Genomic DNA, 14,922 nt, shown 5'->3' with positions numbered 1-14,922 from the left:
ACGCGGAGCCCGCGAGGCTTCTGGGAAATGTAGTCCTCCGCACTCTGCGCCTCTCGGGCCGCATTCTCTGATTGGCCGCAATCTCGCGCTCGCTGAGCCCCCGGTATCCATGGCAACAACGCGTGTTTTTTTTTTCCGTCTTTGCCCCTCGGAACCCGCCCTCCGACCTCGGTCCAGCCTCAGCACGAGGAACCGGTTGGCCAAGATCTGAGAGAGAAGTGGGAGGGAACGATGATGCAAAAGTCATCTAAAAACTGGGGCGGGGAAAGGCGACTACAGTTGGAAAGGCAAAGAAAGCTGCGAAAGTTGCAGCAGGAAACATTGCGAGGTCCCGTGGATGCTCCCGATTCCCAGAGGGAATCTTTGATTCTGGAAGGTGCTAGACAAAAACATGGAACTAATTTTCCCGTTAGTGATTATAATCCTAGGTTGCGTTGCTCTTTTGTTATTCCTTCAATGGAAGAACTTGAGCGGACCCCCGTGCATCAGGGGCTGGATTCCTTGGATTGGAGCTGCATTTGAGTTTGGGAAAGACCCTCTAGAATTTATAGAGAAAGCAAGAATCAAGGTAAGAGGCCTTAGCAGGTGGGGTTACCGGAGAAGGTAATGTTTACTTTTTTATTTTCTTTCAGTGGATATCAAATTTAATGTTAGAACTCGGGGAACATACCTGCTGCCCTCAATTAAACGATCTAGTCATTTATGAATTCCTCAACTAACAGCTATGTCTTATGTATAGTTTTTAAAAACCAAATAGATTTTTATCAGTTATGAAGTACAATGCAGCTTGCAACTAACTGTCTTTTGGGAAGCAGACATTATGAGTGCTAATTACTTCATCATAAAAAAATTCTTTGTATACACATTTAGTAAATGCTGCAGTAATTGGGAAAGACAGGTATAATTTCAATTTATGAAAACGCATAGTAAATTAGTATCCAAATAGGAGTTAACACCAGTTTGTTATAAAAAATTGCTTACAAACTTGGTCTTTACAAATTTTGCTGGCCCTGTATTTTCGACTGGTGTTATTACTTAATGATGATGAAATGCATTTTCACTGGGCACTAAGAAGATTAGTAATGGTTGTTGTCTAGATGTTTTTGTACTTTTTCAAATATAGTATATCTTGCAAAAAGAGTTTATAGAATACTGCCAACTTTTTTATTTATTTCAACCAGTGCTTCACTGAACATTCTGGGGTGTGTGTGTGTGTTTTTGTATACATACATATACATATACATATACATATACATATACATATACATATACATATACATATACATACATATATATACTCTAGAGGCCCAGTGCATGAAATTCGTGCACGGGGGGGGGGGGGTGTCCCTCAGCCCAGCCTGCATCCTCTCCAATCTGGGACCCCTTGAGGGATGTCTGACCGCCTGTTTAGGCCCGATCCCAGTGACTGCTGGCTCCCAACTGCCCTCCCCTGTAGGCCTGGTCCCCCCCAACTGCCCTCCCCTGCTGGCCTGGTCCCCCCAACTGCCCTCCCCTGCAGGCCTGGGTCCCCCCCATCTGTCCTACCCTGCAGGCCTTGTCCCCCCCAACTGCCCTCCCCTGCAGGCCTTGTCCCCCCCAACTGCTCTCCCCTGCAGGCCTGGGTCCCCCCCCAACTGCCCTCCCCTGCAGGCCTGGTCCCCCCCAACTGCCCTCTCCTGCTGACCTGGTCACCCCTAACTGCCCTCCCTGTTGGCCTGATTGCCCACAACTGCCCTCCCCTGCAGGCCTGGTCACCCCTAGCTGCCCTACCCTGCAGGCCTGGTCCCCCCCAACTGCCCTCCCCTGCAGTCCTCGTCCCCCCACAACTGCCCTCCCGTGCTGACCTGGTCTCCCCCAACTGCCCTCCTCTGTTGGCCTGGTCACCCCTAACTGCCCTCCCAGCTTGCCTGATCGCCCACAACTGCCCTGCCCTGCAGGCCTGGTCCTCCCCAACTGCCCTCCCCTGCAGGCCTGGTCCCCCCCAACTGCCCTTCCCTGCAGGCCTGGGTCCCCCCAACTGCCCTCCCCTGCAGGCCTGGGTCCCCCCCAACTGCCCTTCCTTGCTGGCCTGGTCTCCCCCAACTGCCCTCCTCTGCTGGTCTGGTCACCCCTAACTGCCCTCCTCTGCTGGCCTGGTCACCCCTTACTTTCCACAACTGCCCTCCCCTGCAGGCCATCTTGTGGCAGCCATCTTGTGGTGGTCATCTTGTGTCCACATGGGGGCACCCATCTTTGACCACATGGGGGCGGCCATCTTGTGTCTTGGTGTGATGGTCAATTTGCATATTACTCTTTTATTAGATAGGATAGTGTGTGTGCGTGTGTGTTGCTTTTTGCACTTAGCTGACTGTTTCCTCAGAATAAATTCCTAAAAATGGAAGTGCCCAAAGAACATAACATTTACATTGCTTATGTTACCATTTTACCCTGGCAAAAGGATTTAACAGTATGCACATTTTCTTTTCTTTTGAGTGTAGGTAGGGGATTGTCTAGTTCCTCATATCCTGGCCTACACAAGGAACCATAATTCTTGCTAGTCTAATAGATGCAAAACAGTATCTTTTTAAAAAATATATATTTTATTGATTTTTTTACAGAGAGGAAGGGAGAGGGATAGAGAGTTAGAAATATCGATGAGAGAGAAACATCGATCAGCTGCCTCCTGCATGCCCCCCACTGGGGATGTGCCCGCAACCAAGGTACATGCCCTTGACCAGAATCTAACCAGGGACCCTTCAGTCCGCAGGCCGATGCTCTATCCACTGAGCCAAACCGGTTAGGGCCAAAACAGTATCTTTAAAAGAAATTTTCCTTTATCTCCTACTAGAGGCCTGGTGCACCAAATTTGTGCACAGGTAGGGTCCCTAGGCCTGGCTGGCGATCAGGGTTGATTGGGGCATTCTGGCTGCCGGTCAGGGCCTCCCTCCCTTCATTCTCCACCACCCCCTGGTGGTCAGTGCATGTCATAGCAAGAGATTGAACTCCCAGTCTCCCGGTCGAACTCCCAAGGGGACACTCTGCATATTAGCCTTTTATATATTTATTATATATTTACATATATATACATATAGCCTTCGTTAGGAGTATGATTTTGATAATGTTTAGGGAATGTTTTTGTTTTGTTTTGTTTTGTTTTCATATTTTATTGATTTTATTACAGAGAGGAAGGGAGAGGGATAGAGAGTTAGAAACATTGATGAGAGAGAAACATCGATCAGCTGCCTCCTGCACACCTCCTACTGGGGATGTGCCTGCAACCAAGGTACATGCCCTTGACCGGAATCGAACCTGGGACCTTTCAGTCCATAGGCTGACGCTCTATCCACTGAGCAAAACTGGCCAGGGCTAGGGAATGTTTTTACAAGCTTGTCTGAAAAGGTCAATCAAGGTCACAAAGATTATTTTCTTCTAAGAAGTTTATAGTTTTACATTTTTCAACTTTGTATTAATTTTTGTGTGCGTGGTGTAAGTAAGGGGTGAGGTTAATTTCCCCCTGATCTGAATGTCCAGTTTTTCTAGTATCATTTCTTGAAGGACTTTCCTCATGGCATTGCCTTTGCAGCTTTTAAATTAGTTGACTGTATGTGTGTAGTTCTATTTCTAGCTTTTCTATCCTATTCCATTGATTTATATGACCACTCCTTTATGAACACTGAATTGTCTTAAATACTGTGTTTTTATAGTAAGTCTTTAAATCAGGTAGTGAAATTTCTCTACATATTTCTTTTATAATTGCTTTGACATTCAAGATTTAAATTTGAATATAAATTTTAAAATTTTCTTGTCAGTTTCTATTATAAAGACTGCAGGAATTATGATTGGAAGTTTGTTAAATCTGTAGAAAAATTAGGGGAGAATAGACTTTTTAACAATATTAATTGTTTTAGTCTATGAATGCTGTATATCTCTCAATTTAGCTACTTAATTTCTTTCAGAAATAACATGTAGTTTTTTACAATGAGGGCTTGCCTGTGATTGTTAATTATTTTCTTGTGAATTTTATATTTTTGAGGCTATCCTATATAATAAAAGCCTAATATGCTAATTGTCTAGTTGACCAATCGGCCATTCAACCAAAGTATAATATGCTAATGATATGCTAAGGCCGCTCAACCACTCGCTATGACGTGCACTGACCACCAGGGGGCAGACAGTCAACCGGTCGACCAGTCCCTATGTCATGTACTGACCACCAGGGGGCAGACGCTTCGACCAGTAGGTTAGCTTGCTGCTGGGGTCTGGCCGATTGGGACTGAGCGAGATGGGCTAGACATGCCCTGGAGCCCTCCCGCAGTCCTTCCCCAGCTGGCCAACCTCCCACATCCCTTCCTGGCCCTGATCGTGCAACAGTGGGGTCACTCGGCCTGGCCTGCGCCCACTTGCAATCTGGGACCCCTTGGGGGATGTCAGAGAGCTGGTTTTGGCCTGATCCTACAGGCCAGGCTGAGGGACCCCACTGGTGCATGAATTGGTGCACTGGGCCTCTAGTTATAGATAAAATTGTTTTCACTTTTGCTTTCTAATTGTATCCTGCTAGCACATAAAAAATGCAGGGTTTGGGGTTTTTTTGTATATTAACTTTGTATCCTGTGACCTTGCTAAATTCACTTATTAGTTCCAGTAGTTTTTTTGTAAAATCCTTAGGAGTTTTTATACATAAACAATATGTCCTGCAAAGAGATAAATTTATTTTCTCCCCCCGCCATGATGTTCATGTCTTTTATTTCTTTTTCTTGCGTTATTACAATCAGTAGGTGCTCTAATATATTGTGGAATAAAAGTGATGAGAGTAGACAAGCTTGTCTTTTTCCTAATTTTAGGTTAAATGTTCAACATTTTACCATAAATATGATGTCAACTATCAATTTTCCGAAGGTGCCTATTTCAGTTCTGACCATCAGCCCATACCCAGAATTCACCAGGGAAATAAATAGTGAACTATTGTTTTTTCACTTCTGTACAAGTCTCTCCTCTGTGGAGTTTTAGCCCATTTAGTTTTTATTGTATCCCCAGTTCTCTGATGCTTTTAAAAATACGATCTTTGGAATTTATTCACCTTTTTTAAATTGGCAGTAAGAGCCTTGGCTCACCTGGTTTTACCACATCCTACACAGAAATAAAACCTGCAAAGTATTCCCTGAAACAGAGTTCACTTAAACAGTCACTTAATGATGGACATGTGTTCCCCCCTCATATTTTGCAATTATAAATAATGTAGCAATAAATATCATTTCTGTGTGTACGGTATATCTATAAATTATCAGATTGAAAGTGTAAATATATTTGTAATTTAGAGTGAAGGAGGAAAACTTTTGAGTGTTGTGAGCAGAGGAGTAATATGATCTGATTTAAATTCTAAAGGGTCACTTTGGCAGCTCTGTTAAAAACAGGGACCTAAGGATAAAAGAAGGAAAATAATTTGAAGGTTATTGAAATAATTCAAGCTTAAGGTCATGGTGATTTTGGCCATGGCGATAGCAGTGGCAGTTTGAGAAACAGCTGGGAACATTTTGAAGGTAGAAGCTACAAGATTTACTGGTTACTGAATGTGGTGTGTAAGAGAATGAAAAGGGCAAAGGTGACTCCAAGAAGTTTAGCTTGAGAAACTAGTCAGTAGATTGCCATCAAATGAAATGGACGAGATTGCAAGAACTCATTGGCAGGAAAGTTCAGCTTTAGATCGTAGTTTGGAATTTTGACATCCAAGTGGAGATGTTGAGATAAGCAGTTGGATAAATGAATTTGGAGTTCGGGAAAGAGGTCCAATTATGCATAGGTTTAATCTCCTTGGCCTGTCTCCCATGGCTGTCATTCCCTTGCAATCGTTTTCACCTTTATTTCTATTTTCCATTTTGCATTTCTCACATTTCTATACTCTCTTTTCCTTAGGCCTTTTTGTGTGGGGTGGATAGCCTCACTTGTACTTCATGTAATTGTTTTCTTTTATGCAGAAATGTCTTCATTGTGTCTTTCCTGAGTTCCTTTATTTCCTAACTTTCCTCTTTTGTCTGGCTATTTTTTCCCTTGGTTTCTTATATTTCTGCTTTATTTTCTTTGCAACTGCAATTATTAGGTTGATTTTTACAAATCACAACAATAATTTTGCATTTCAATTCTCATGTAATTGTTAGCAAAATACTTTCAGTGGGTTTCTTTATCCGGGTATTCTTTGCTTTCTTACAGTGCTGAATTTTTCCCTTTTGTTTAACCATATTTTAAAGAGTTGAGTTGTCTTTGACTAGCTGTCATCAAGAGGTTTTGGTTAGAAGTAGTTGCTTTCCAAGTTTCTCAGCTTAAATTTTCTATCCTCTCTTGCTACAGTGAAAACATAGTGCCTCCTCGCATGCATGATCTATGGCTCCTGCCTTTCAGGACCTGCCCTTCCACACTTGAACTCTCACTGCCTTTCTCCCATAGCTGCTGCTACTAAGAGACAGGACTCTTGTCTTCTCAGGTGCCTCTTCACGCTTAGAAGATGCTGCTTCTGGAACCCTCTGAATAGCTTGTGTGTGATCCTTTGCTCGTTCCCTCAATATCCATGGCCTGCTTATTTTAGCCCATCGCAGAGTGGTTCTAGCTCTGAGTTTTGCCTTCTCCTAACCCTGAGTGTATATTTTTGAGCTTTTCAGTATTGAACTCTCTGGATATTCCTCATTTCTCCCCGCTATACTGTTGGAGCTTCCACTGCCAATTCTGCTGGTTTCAGGTGTGATGGCTTTTGTAGTTTGTAGATTTTTTTCTTATTGTTTAGCTGAGTCTGTTGCTTGTGCATATGTTTGTTTCATTCTCCTTTTGGCTTCGTGTAGTTTCCAGGAAAGAAGTGGAAAAATTCAGAAAGAAGTTGCCACAATGTTGCTATCAAAATTAAAAGTCCCTCTTCTATATAGTGGTGTTTTGTGTGTGTTTTTTTTTTCCAAATAGATTTATATTGTAAAGGCATAAACATGTCTGGTTTCCTAACCTCACGAATAGCTTTGGCCCCACTATTTTCTTTATATTAGTGTTTATGCTCCTTCCACAATACATACTCCTGGTTGGGTTGAGGTAGTGAGAGTGTATTTTTTTAACCCATTATGCTTTTCTATTGTCCTTTAGTCCTGTTTTATTTTCTTCACAGTAACTTTTTCAAAAAATAATTTTTAATTCCATATTTTATCCTCCTATTATGTCTAGGTTACATTTTACATAGGTGAATTAAAAATAATTTTAGATGCCCTGGAGCATTCATCTTCTCTGTGGCAGGGGAATACATGAGAGGAAATGGGAAGCTAGCTCAAAAGTAAATATTAACATATTTGTTAATATTAACATGTTTGTTAAAGAGGAATATTTGGCATGAAAGTCCCCAGATAAGAGGATGAAAATCAATCGATAGGCTGAAAGAAAATATTTGCAAGCCACATATCTAACAAAGGACTAGTATATAGAATATATAAAGAACTCTCAACATTCCAGATTTAAAGAGAAAACACAACGGTCCAATTTAAAAATGGGCAAACGTCAAGAACAAGCAATTTACTGAAGAGGACATACAGATGGCAAATGAGCACATAGAAAAATGTTCAACATCATTAGCAATTAGGGATATGTAAATTAAAACCACAATGGAATATCACAAGACACCTATCAGAATGGCTAAATGAAAAATAAGGACAGCACCCAAATGCTAATAAGGATACAGAGAAGCTGGGTCATTCATACATTGCTGGTGGAAATACAAAATGTAAGATGGTAAAATTGCTGATGGAAATGCTGGTTCATATCCTGGGAACTTATCCTAGAGAAATGAAAACTTGTGTTCACACAAAAACCTGTACGTGAATGTTTATAGTTACTTTGTTTGTACTGGTCTGAAAATGAATAGAACACAAACGTCCTTCAACAATGTTTAAACAAACTGTGGTACATTCATACCATGGAATTCTACTCAAAATATAAAGGAATGAACTATTGATACATACACCAATGTGGATGGATCTCAATTGAATTATGTCATGTGGGGAAAAAAGCCAATTCCAAAGTTCCCCATACTATATGATTCTATTTCTATAACATTGTTAAAATTCAGTACTCTATAGAGAGCAGATTAGTAGCTGCCAAGGGTTAAGGAGGAGTCGGGCGTGGGAGGGAAATAGGTGTGGCTATAAAAGGGACATATTTTCTTGACTTTATCAATGTCAGTAGCTTGGTTATGACACTGTACTATCACTTTGAGAGGTGTTAACACTAGGAGAAGCAGAGTGATGGGTACATGGGATCTCTGTTATTTCTTACATCTGCATGTTAGTCTACATTATCTCAAACTAAAAAGTTTAATAAAAAAATACAAGCACCGCATCTACACATACTGCATGTGCTTGCTTTTACTTCATAATACTCAGAGTGCTGACAATGCATGAAAAAGAGAACAGAAGGAAGGCAAATAAGACAGAAAAACCTCATTGTCAACAGAATTTATAACACTGAATATGGCCATTTGCACTGTGCAGTCATTTTGCAATACGTTACTTTAAATATTACTTGTCAGCAGTTATCTCAGCTACTCGGTGTGTTTGAACTTGGCTGTTCTACCCTGTGGCCTGGGTGCCAATAAGGTGTTACAAAAGGACACATTTCTAATGGAAATTTAAGGATTCTTTTTTGGACAAAGCTTTAACAAACAATGAAAATTACTCATCTTCTAAGTATTGATTAGCAAACAATTGTAGAGAGGGAATTTTGGAAAGGAGTGTAGAGTGCCAGTGGTGTAGGCAGTTAGACAGACATGAGTAGAGCAAGGAGGGTGGGCCAGGTTACAGGTCAACAGGGCGGAAAGCCTAGGGTGCTTAGCAATGGGCAAACCTGAGAAAACAAGGACCTTGCCCCCAGCGTCCTCCCCTAGCATATTACTGGTCATGTGGTGAGACCCTTCTGACTTTTCATATCTCTGGTCATGTGGTTGGGACCTGAGAAAACAAGGACCTTGCCCGCAGCGTCCTCCCCTAGCATATTACTGGTCATGTGGTAAGACCCCTCTGACTTTTCTTATCTCTGGTCATGTGGTTGGGACCCTCCTCTGATCTTTCCTGCCCTAGCATGTTGCTAAGTCATGTGGGTCAGACCCCTTAGAGGGGGAATGAACAAAGGGTCTGGAGAATAGCCCTTTATGCATTAAGGGCAATGAGGTTCTGACCCAAATCAGTTACATCTAGGCCTCAGTTGTGTTTAACTCCAGGCCCAGAAAAGCTGCCAAACCAGACAAGGGACCCTATGGCTGACCTCAGGACCAGCTGCATTGACTAATTACCCCTGCCTTGGCACCAATCTGCGGAAACCACAATTGGACACAGTGATGGAAAGCGGATGATTGTTTTATTGGGATCCTCCCCTGAGATCTCCAGATAAATACCCTCTAGACCAGAGTCCAGTGGGGCTCTCTCTATGGAGCATGCCCATGCCTTTCCCTGCCCCATTCCCTAAGGCACATTTAACTGAGTCCATTTCTTCTATGGCTCACTTCTTCTACCTCTGTGACTTTCTAAATAAAAACTCTATTATAGTTTGTCTTGGCTCTGAATTCTTTCTTAGTCAGAACTCCAGGTTACTGAGCCAAGGTCCAGTCTGACTCCACAAGTCTAACACCTGTTGCCATTCTTGCTGCTAACATATGGGTCACTAGTGAATCTTCACTGTTTGGTGGCTCCATGATTATTAAGCCCTCAGTTGCCTGATAGTGTTCAACAGTGTATCACATGTCTTTTCATGGCAGGTCTAGAAATGACTGTAATATTGAAGTAGTAATGAGCATAAGTGGTATTCAGAGATAAAAATAAGGGTGGTTGTTCTAACAACGTGTATGTTGGATGAAGTATGGTAAAGTCACTGTGGCCACAGGGGAAATGAAAATAATGATATATTTTCCCCCTAATAAAGTCATGGACTTCCTGGAATCAAACCCCTCACTAGAGTATGTTTGTAGGCTACTTGGAATGATCTGATAGCAAGGGCAAAACTGATGATGTAGGAGAGAGAAGGAAGAAATGTAGGACAAAAAGAAGGTAAGAGAGCCTGGAAGGAGTGTTGGCATTTCACCTTCCACCTGCGTTCACCAGAGGGAAGTATGGAGAATGGGGACGAATGTGTAAACTTTGCAGGATTTGGTGGTAAGAAGTTGAGAGTGCTCTTACTTGATTGGTTCTGTATTCCCAGCGACATACAAAGCAGGAACACTACCTCACAGTGAAGAAGGTTGCGCAAGTTGTACAGGTAAAATAGTCATTTGGAAGGTGAGAAAGTGAACACATTAGAGAACTTTTTAGGATTGCAAGACATTGTTGCATGACCATGAATTTATAGTAAAAGCAGTCAACAATTTTGTATATTTTTCTTGAACAAAGTTGAGCTACAGGTTACTTATAACCTACTGAATCTTGAAAACAATGTTCAAATATTACAGTATTTAGTAAAATTTATAATAGTTACTTCTAATTATTATTTTGCACTCCAAGAAAGGAAGATGCAACTAAGTAATTACATGGTCAGAAGGGAGGTTAAGTATTAGAGTTGGCCAAATCAGTCAAAATTTAGAATTAATTACCATATATAATGATGATAATTTTTTCTTTTTTTAAAATAAATCTTTATTGTTCAGATTATTACAATTGTTTCTCCTTTTTCCCCCCATATCTCCCCACCACCCGGTCCCCACCCCCCCTTCTGTCCTTACCTCCCCCCCGTTGTCCTTATCCATAGGTGTATGATTTTTGTCCAGTCTCTTCCTGTACCCCCCACACATACACCCCTTCCCCCCTGAGAATTATCAATCCACTCCCATTCTATGCCTCTGATTCTATTATGTTCACCAGTTTATTCTGTTCCTCAGATTTTTAATTCACTTGATTTTTAGGATCACTTGTTGATAGATATGTATTTGTTGTTCATAATTTTTATCTTTACTTTTTTCTTCTTCTTTTTAAAGAATACCTTTCAGCATTTCATATAATACTGGTTTGGTGGTGATGAACTCCTTTAGCTTTTTCTTATCTGTGAAGCTCTTTACCTGCCCTTCAATTCTGAATGATAACTTTGCTGGGTAGAGTAGTCTTGGTTGTAGGTTCTTGCTATTCATCACTTTGAATATTTCTTGCCATTCCCGTCTGGCCTGCATAGTTTCTGTTGAGAAATCAGCTGACAGTCGTATGGGTGCTCCCTTGTAGATAACTAACTGTTTTTCTCTTGCTGCTTATAAGATTCTCTCTTTGTCTTTTGCCCTTGGCATTTTAATTATGATGTGTCTTGGTGTGGTCCTCTTTGGATTCCTCTTGTTTGGGGTTCTGTGCGCTTCCTGAACTTGTAAGTCTATTTCTTTCACCAGGTGGGGGAAGTTTTCTGTCATTATTTCTTCAAATAGGTTTTCAGTATCTTGCTCTCTCTCTTCTTCTGGCACCCCAAAAATTCGGATATTGGTACACTTAAAGCCATCCCAGAGGCTCCTTACGCTATCCTCACACTTTTGGATTCTTCTTTCTTTCCGCCTCTCTGGTTGGCTGTTTTTTCTTCCTCATATTCCAGATCTTTGGTTTGACTCTTCAGGTACGGTGGTCTACAGTTGAGTGTCTGTATATTCTTTATTTCAGACAGTGTATGCATAATTTCTGACTGGTCCCTTTCCATTTTTTTGGTATTCTCATTAAGGTCCTTGAAGGTCTCTTCAAGTTTCTCAGCAGTTTTTAGAAGATTCTTGAGTAACCTTATAAATGTGGTTCTGAACACTGTGTCATCCATTAGTTTGCTTTCCTCCATCTCTCCTACTCGTGACATACTTCAGTGTCTCCGCATTTTGGCTGCCTCCCTGTGTTGATGGAGTGGCTTTGTGTGGTCAGTGACCTATAGGGGCCGGTAGCTCAGCTTCCCCAATCACTCTAGGTGGTCGCTCTTGGTACACCCCTTTGTGGGCTGAGTGGAAAGTCTTGGTGTAGTTAAAAGCCTTGATTGCTGTTGGTATGCTGGGAGGAATTGACCTCCAGGCCAATTGGCTGTGAGGACCTGCTGTGTCTATAACGGAAGAATTGCTGTGCTGGAGACACAGTAGGGCTTTGGTGCTCACTGAGTCTGCCTCTTGAATGTGTCCCTTATGAGAGTGGTTGAAATCTGGTGTCGTCCACACCGACCACTAGATACCCTAGTGTCTGGATCTCCAATGGGGTGCAGGTCTGAGGCCTCCCAGCAGGAGCTACAGCAAGAGCTACAGTTTTCTCCTCTTTGCTTGGGCGGTTTTGGAGCAGTCTGACTGGAGCTGCAGTTAATTTGGTTGAGCTGCCACAGAACAGGCCATTTATATGTAAAAGCCGCTGTGTGGAGCCTGGGCGGGTTTGTAGAATGTGCAGGGCGGGGTCTCAGGGCGGGGCGGGGTCTCAGGGCGTCACTAGGCTGGGGCGTGGTCAACGGCCATGGCTGCCTTCAGCCGTCTCTGCCTTTCCACGTTTCCAAGTCCCCATGTCCCGCGCTCCAGCACAGCAAACCCTGATTGCTGGGCGCACCTCTGCAGAAAAGTCACTCTCACTCTCCGACCGATGGCCGAGAGTCCAGCTTCTCCCCGTAGGCGTCTGGGTCCCCCGTGTGTCCCCAGAAACTGGAGTTCAGAGTGATCGGGAGTTTGTCTCCCTTCGGTTTGAAGAAAAGCCGCGCGCCCAGTCGCCTGCCGCCAGCCCGCTTTGCGGGCCTCTGTACCTCAGCTCTCCAGCGTTTGCACTCTCTTCTCTTCTTAGTTGTAAATCTGCCACTTAGCCAGCTTTCCTGTGGTTCTGGGTGGTAGACGTTTTGTTTTTTAGTTGTATTTTTTAAATTGTTGTGCGAGGCGGCAGTTTAGTTGTTTAACTTTGCCGCCATCTTGGTTCCTCTCCCCACCTTTTTCGATAATTTTTTTCTTGACTATAACTTAAGCATTGGGGTTCTTGAGGCATACTGTGTCTTAAACCTAACCCATGGCCCAGTAACTTAGTTATCAGAAATGCTTACTAATATTATCTGTATTTATGTGTGTTTTTCAGTATGGACCAATATTTACAGTCTTTGCTGTGGGAACTCGAATGACCTTTGTTACTGAAGAAGAGGGCATTGATGTGTTTCTAAAATCCAAAGAAGTAAATTTTGAACTTGCGGTGCAAGATCCCGTCTATCGTACAGGTAACGAATATTCTCAGTTCATTTGAAATGTAACATTGGTATCCACGAGTAGTTTTAGGTAACAGTTACATCCTTATTCCTATATCAAGAATGATGAGGCTCCATTATTTTATTGTTTAGAGTAGGGATAGAAGGAGAAAAGAGTGTATGATGAGTTTGGCCATTGAAAAACAAAGTATCGGCAGCCTAATACAGTTAGATATCAATTAGACACGTGAAAGAGATGAGGTTACCTCACTGATGTTTTCTTTGGAAAATATTTGGAATCTGTATCCTGTTACAGCTCCCACGATGTGGCTAACTGTTCTGCTACTGTGCATACAGTATTCTTCAGGCTGTAGCTCTTGGCTTGATCACATCTTACTGCTCTGCTCCCTGAAAGTAGAATTCCACTGCTTTCTAAGCCCTTTGCTAATGGCATTTCCTGACATAATCCATAGGGCTACTAAGGTAAGTGGTGCCCTTTCTCCAATTCTCTGTCCTCAGTGACCTCTGGATTGTACTGGTTAGTGGGTTCGCAGGGTCACTGTCTCCTCTGTTTCTTCCCAGGTCACATACGTGCATGCTGAGTCCATTTGTCCTCCCAGGAATGCAGGGCTGGTTCATTTGGCATCTGATTCATTTTGCACCGTTGTTTTCACAATGTCTTTGCTTGCTTCTACTGACTATAGCTTTTTTCTCTTTGCTTCTTTCTTAGATTCCTTTTCATGTAGCCTCTCATGCATTTTTTTTTTTTTTACCATTAAGACCAAAAAGTTGATTTTAAAAGCTCTCAGTGACCAGTAGAATGATTATTTTTTCATCTTGCTTTTATGAAAATCACATGTTGTTTAAATTTTATGAGTATTTAGTATACTTCTTGATATTTGGACTATGGAATTTCAGATCAAAGAATATAAATACTTTAAAATTTCTTGATCTAAAAAGCCACATATCCTTCAGAAATATATACCAACCTACTCACCTGTCAGGTACATGAAAGTGATCAAGTTTTTATACCTGTCCATCCCTTCCTGGTGACTTTCATGTTTAAATATTTTTATTCAATAGATGATGTATGTTAATATTTACTTTTGAGCCAGCTTCCAATTTCCTCTCATGTATTCCCATACCACAGAGAAGATGAATGCTTCAAGGTATCTAAAAATTATTTTTAAATTACCTATATAAAATGTAATCTATACATAATAGGATGATGAAATACAAAACTAAAAATTATTTTTTGAAAAGTTACTTTGAAGAAAATAAAATAGGATTAAAGAAAAATATAAAGGAATGGTGCATTAAAAACACTAATTATATTCTCACTACCTCACCCACACCAGGAGTGTGTATTGTGGAAGGAGCATGAACGCTAATATAAAGGAAACAGTGGGGCAAAAGCAATTCATGGGGCGAGGAAAGGGCTCCTGGTGGAAGTAATACTCAAGAAGATGCTTGAAAGAGGAATAGAAATTAGCAGGAGAAACTTAGGTCTTGTAGGTATGAGTGCATGGGGGTGGGGGTGAGATTGGTCTAGTAGAGAATGTTCTGAGAGATCGAACAGCTCATGAAAATTCTGGGCTATATAAAACTGTGTTTTCAATATGCCTGAAATGTATATTTGGAGGGGGAAATATCGCCAGAGAGTCCAAAAGTTGGTAGAAAGCCAATGAAAGGTTTAAGCATGAAAATAACATCACTAGAATTGTGTTTCCCAGAGGCCCACTTTATAGATTATACCTTAGAGTAAATTACCTTACAGACTTTTACTATCTT

At 41.7% G+C, this 14,922-nt stretch overlaps 1 protein-coding gene across 2 annotated transcripts in view; it reads left to right on the top strand.

Annotated features, from left to right (window-relative positions):
- Nucleotides 1-328: 328 nt before the first annotated feature.
- Nucleotides 329-14,922, top strand: part of LOC103296608 (24-hydroxycholesterol 7-alpha-hydroxylase) — an 82,614-nt gene continuing 68,020 nt past the window's right edge. For both annotated transcript variants that reach the window (XM_054722093.1, XM_008153218.3), the window contains exons 1-2: nt 329-568; nt 13,029-13,164. In XM_054722093.1, coding sequence (XP_054578068.1) covers nt 392-568; nt 13,029-13,164 — 313 coding nt within the window. In that variant the 5' untranslated portion in view covers nt 329-391. The remainder of the gene's footprint in view (nt 569-13,028; nt 13,165-14,922) is intronic.

The sequence above is a fragment of the Eptesicus fuscus genome, chromosome 10 (assembly GCF_027574615.1).
Source record: "Eptesicus fuscus isolate TK198812 chromosome 10, DD_ASM_mEF_20220401, whole genome shotgun sequence".
Classification (NCBI taxonomy): domain Eukaryota; kingdom Metazoa; phylum Chordata; class Mammalia; order Chiroptera; family Vespertilionidae; genus Eptesicus; species Eptesicus fuscus.
This window is presented reverse-complemented; position numbering and strand designations above follow the sequence as displayed.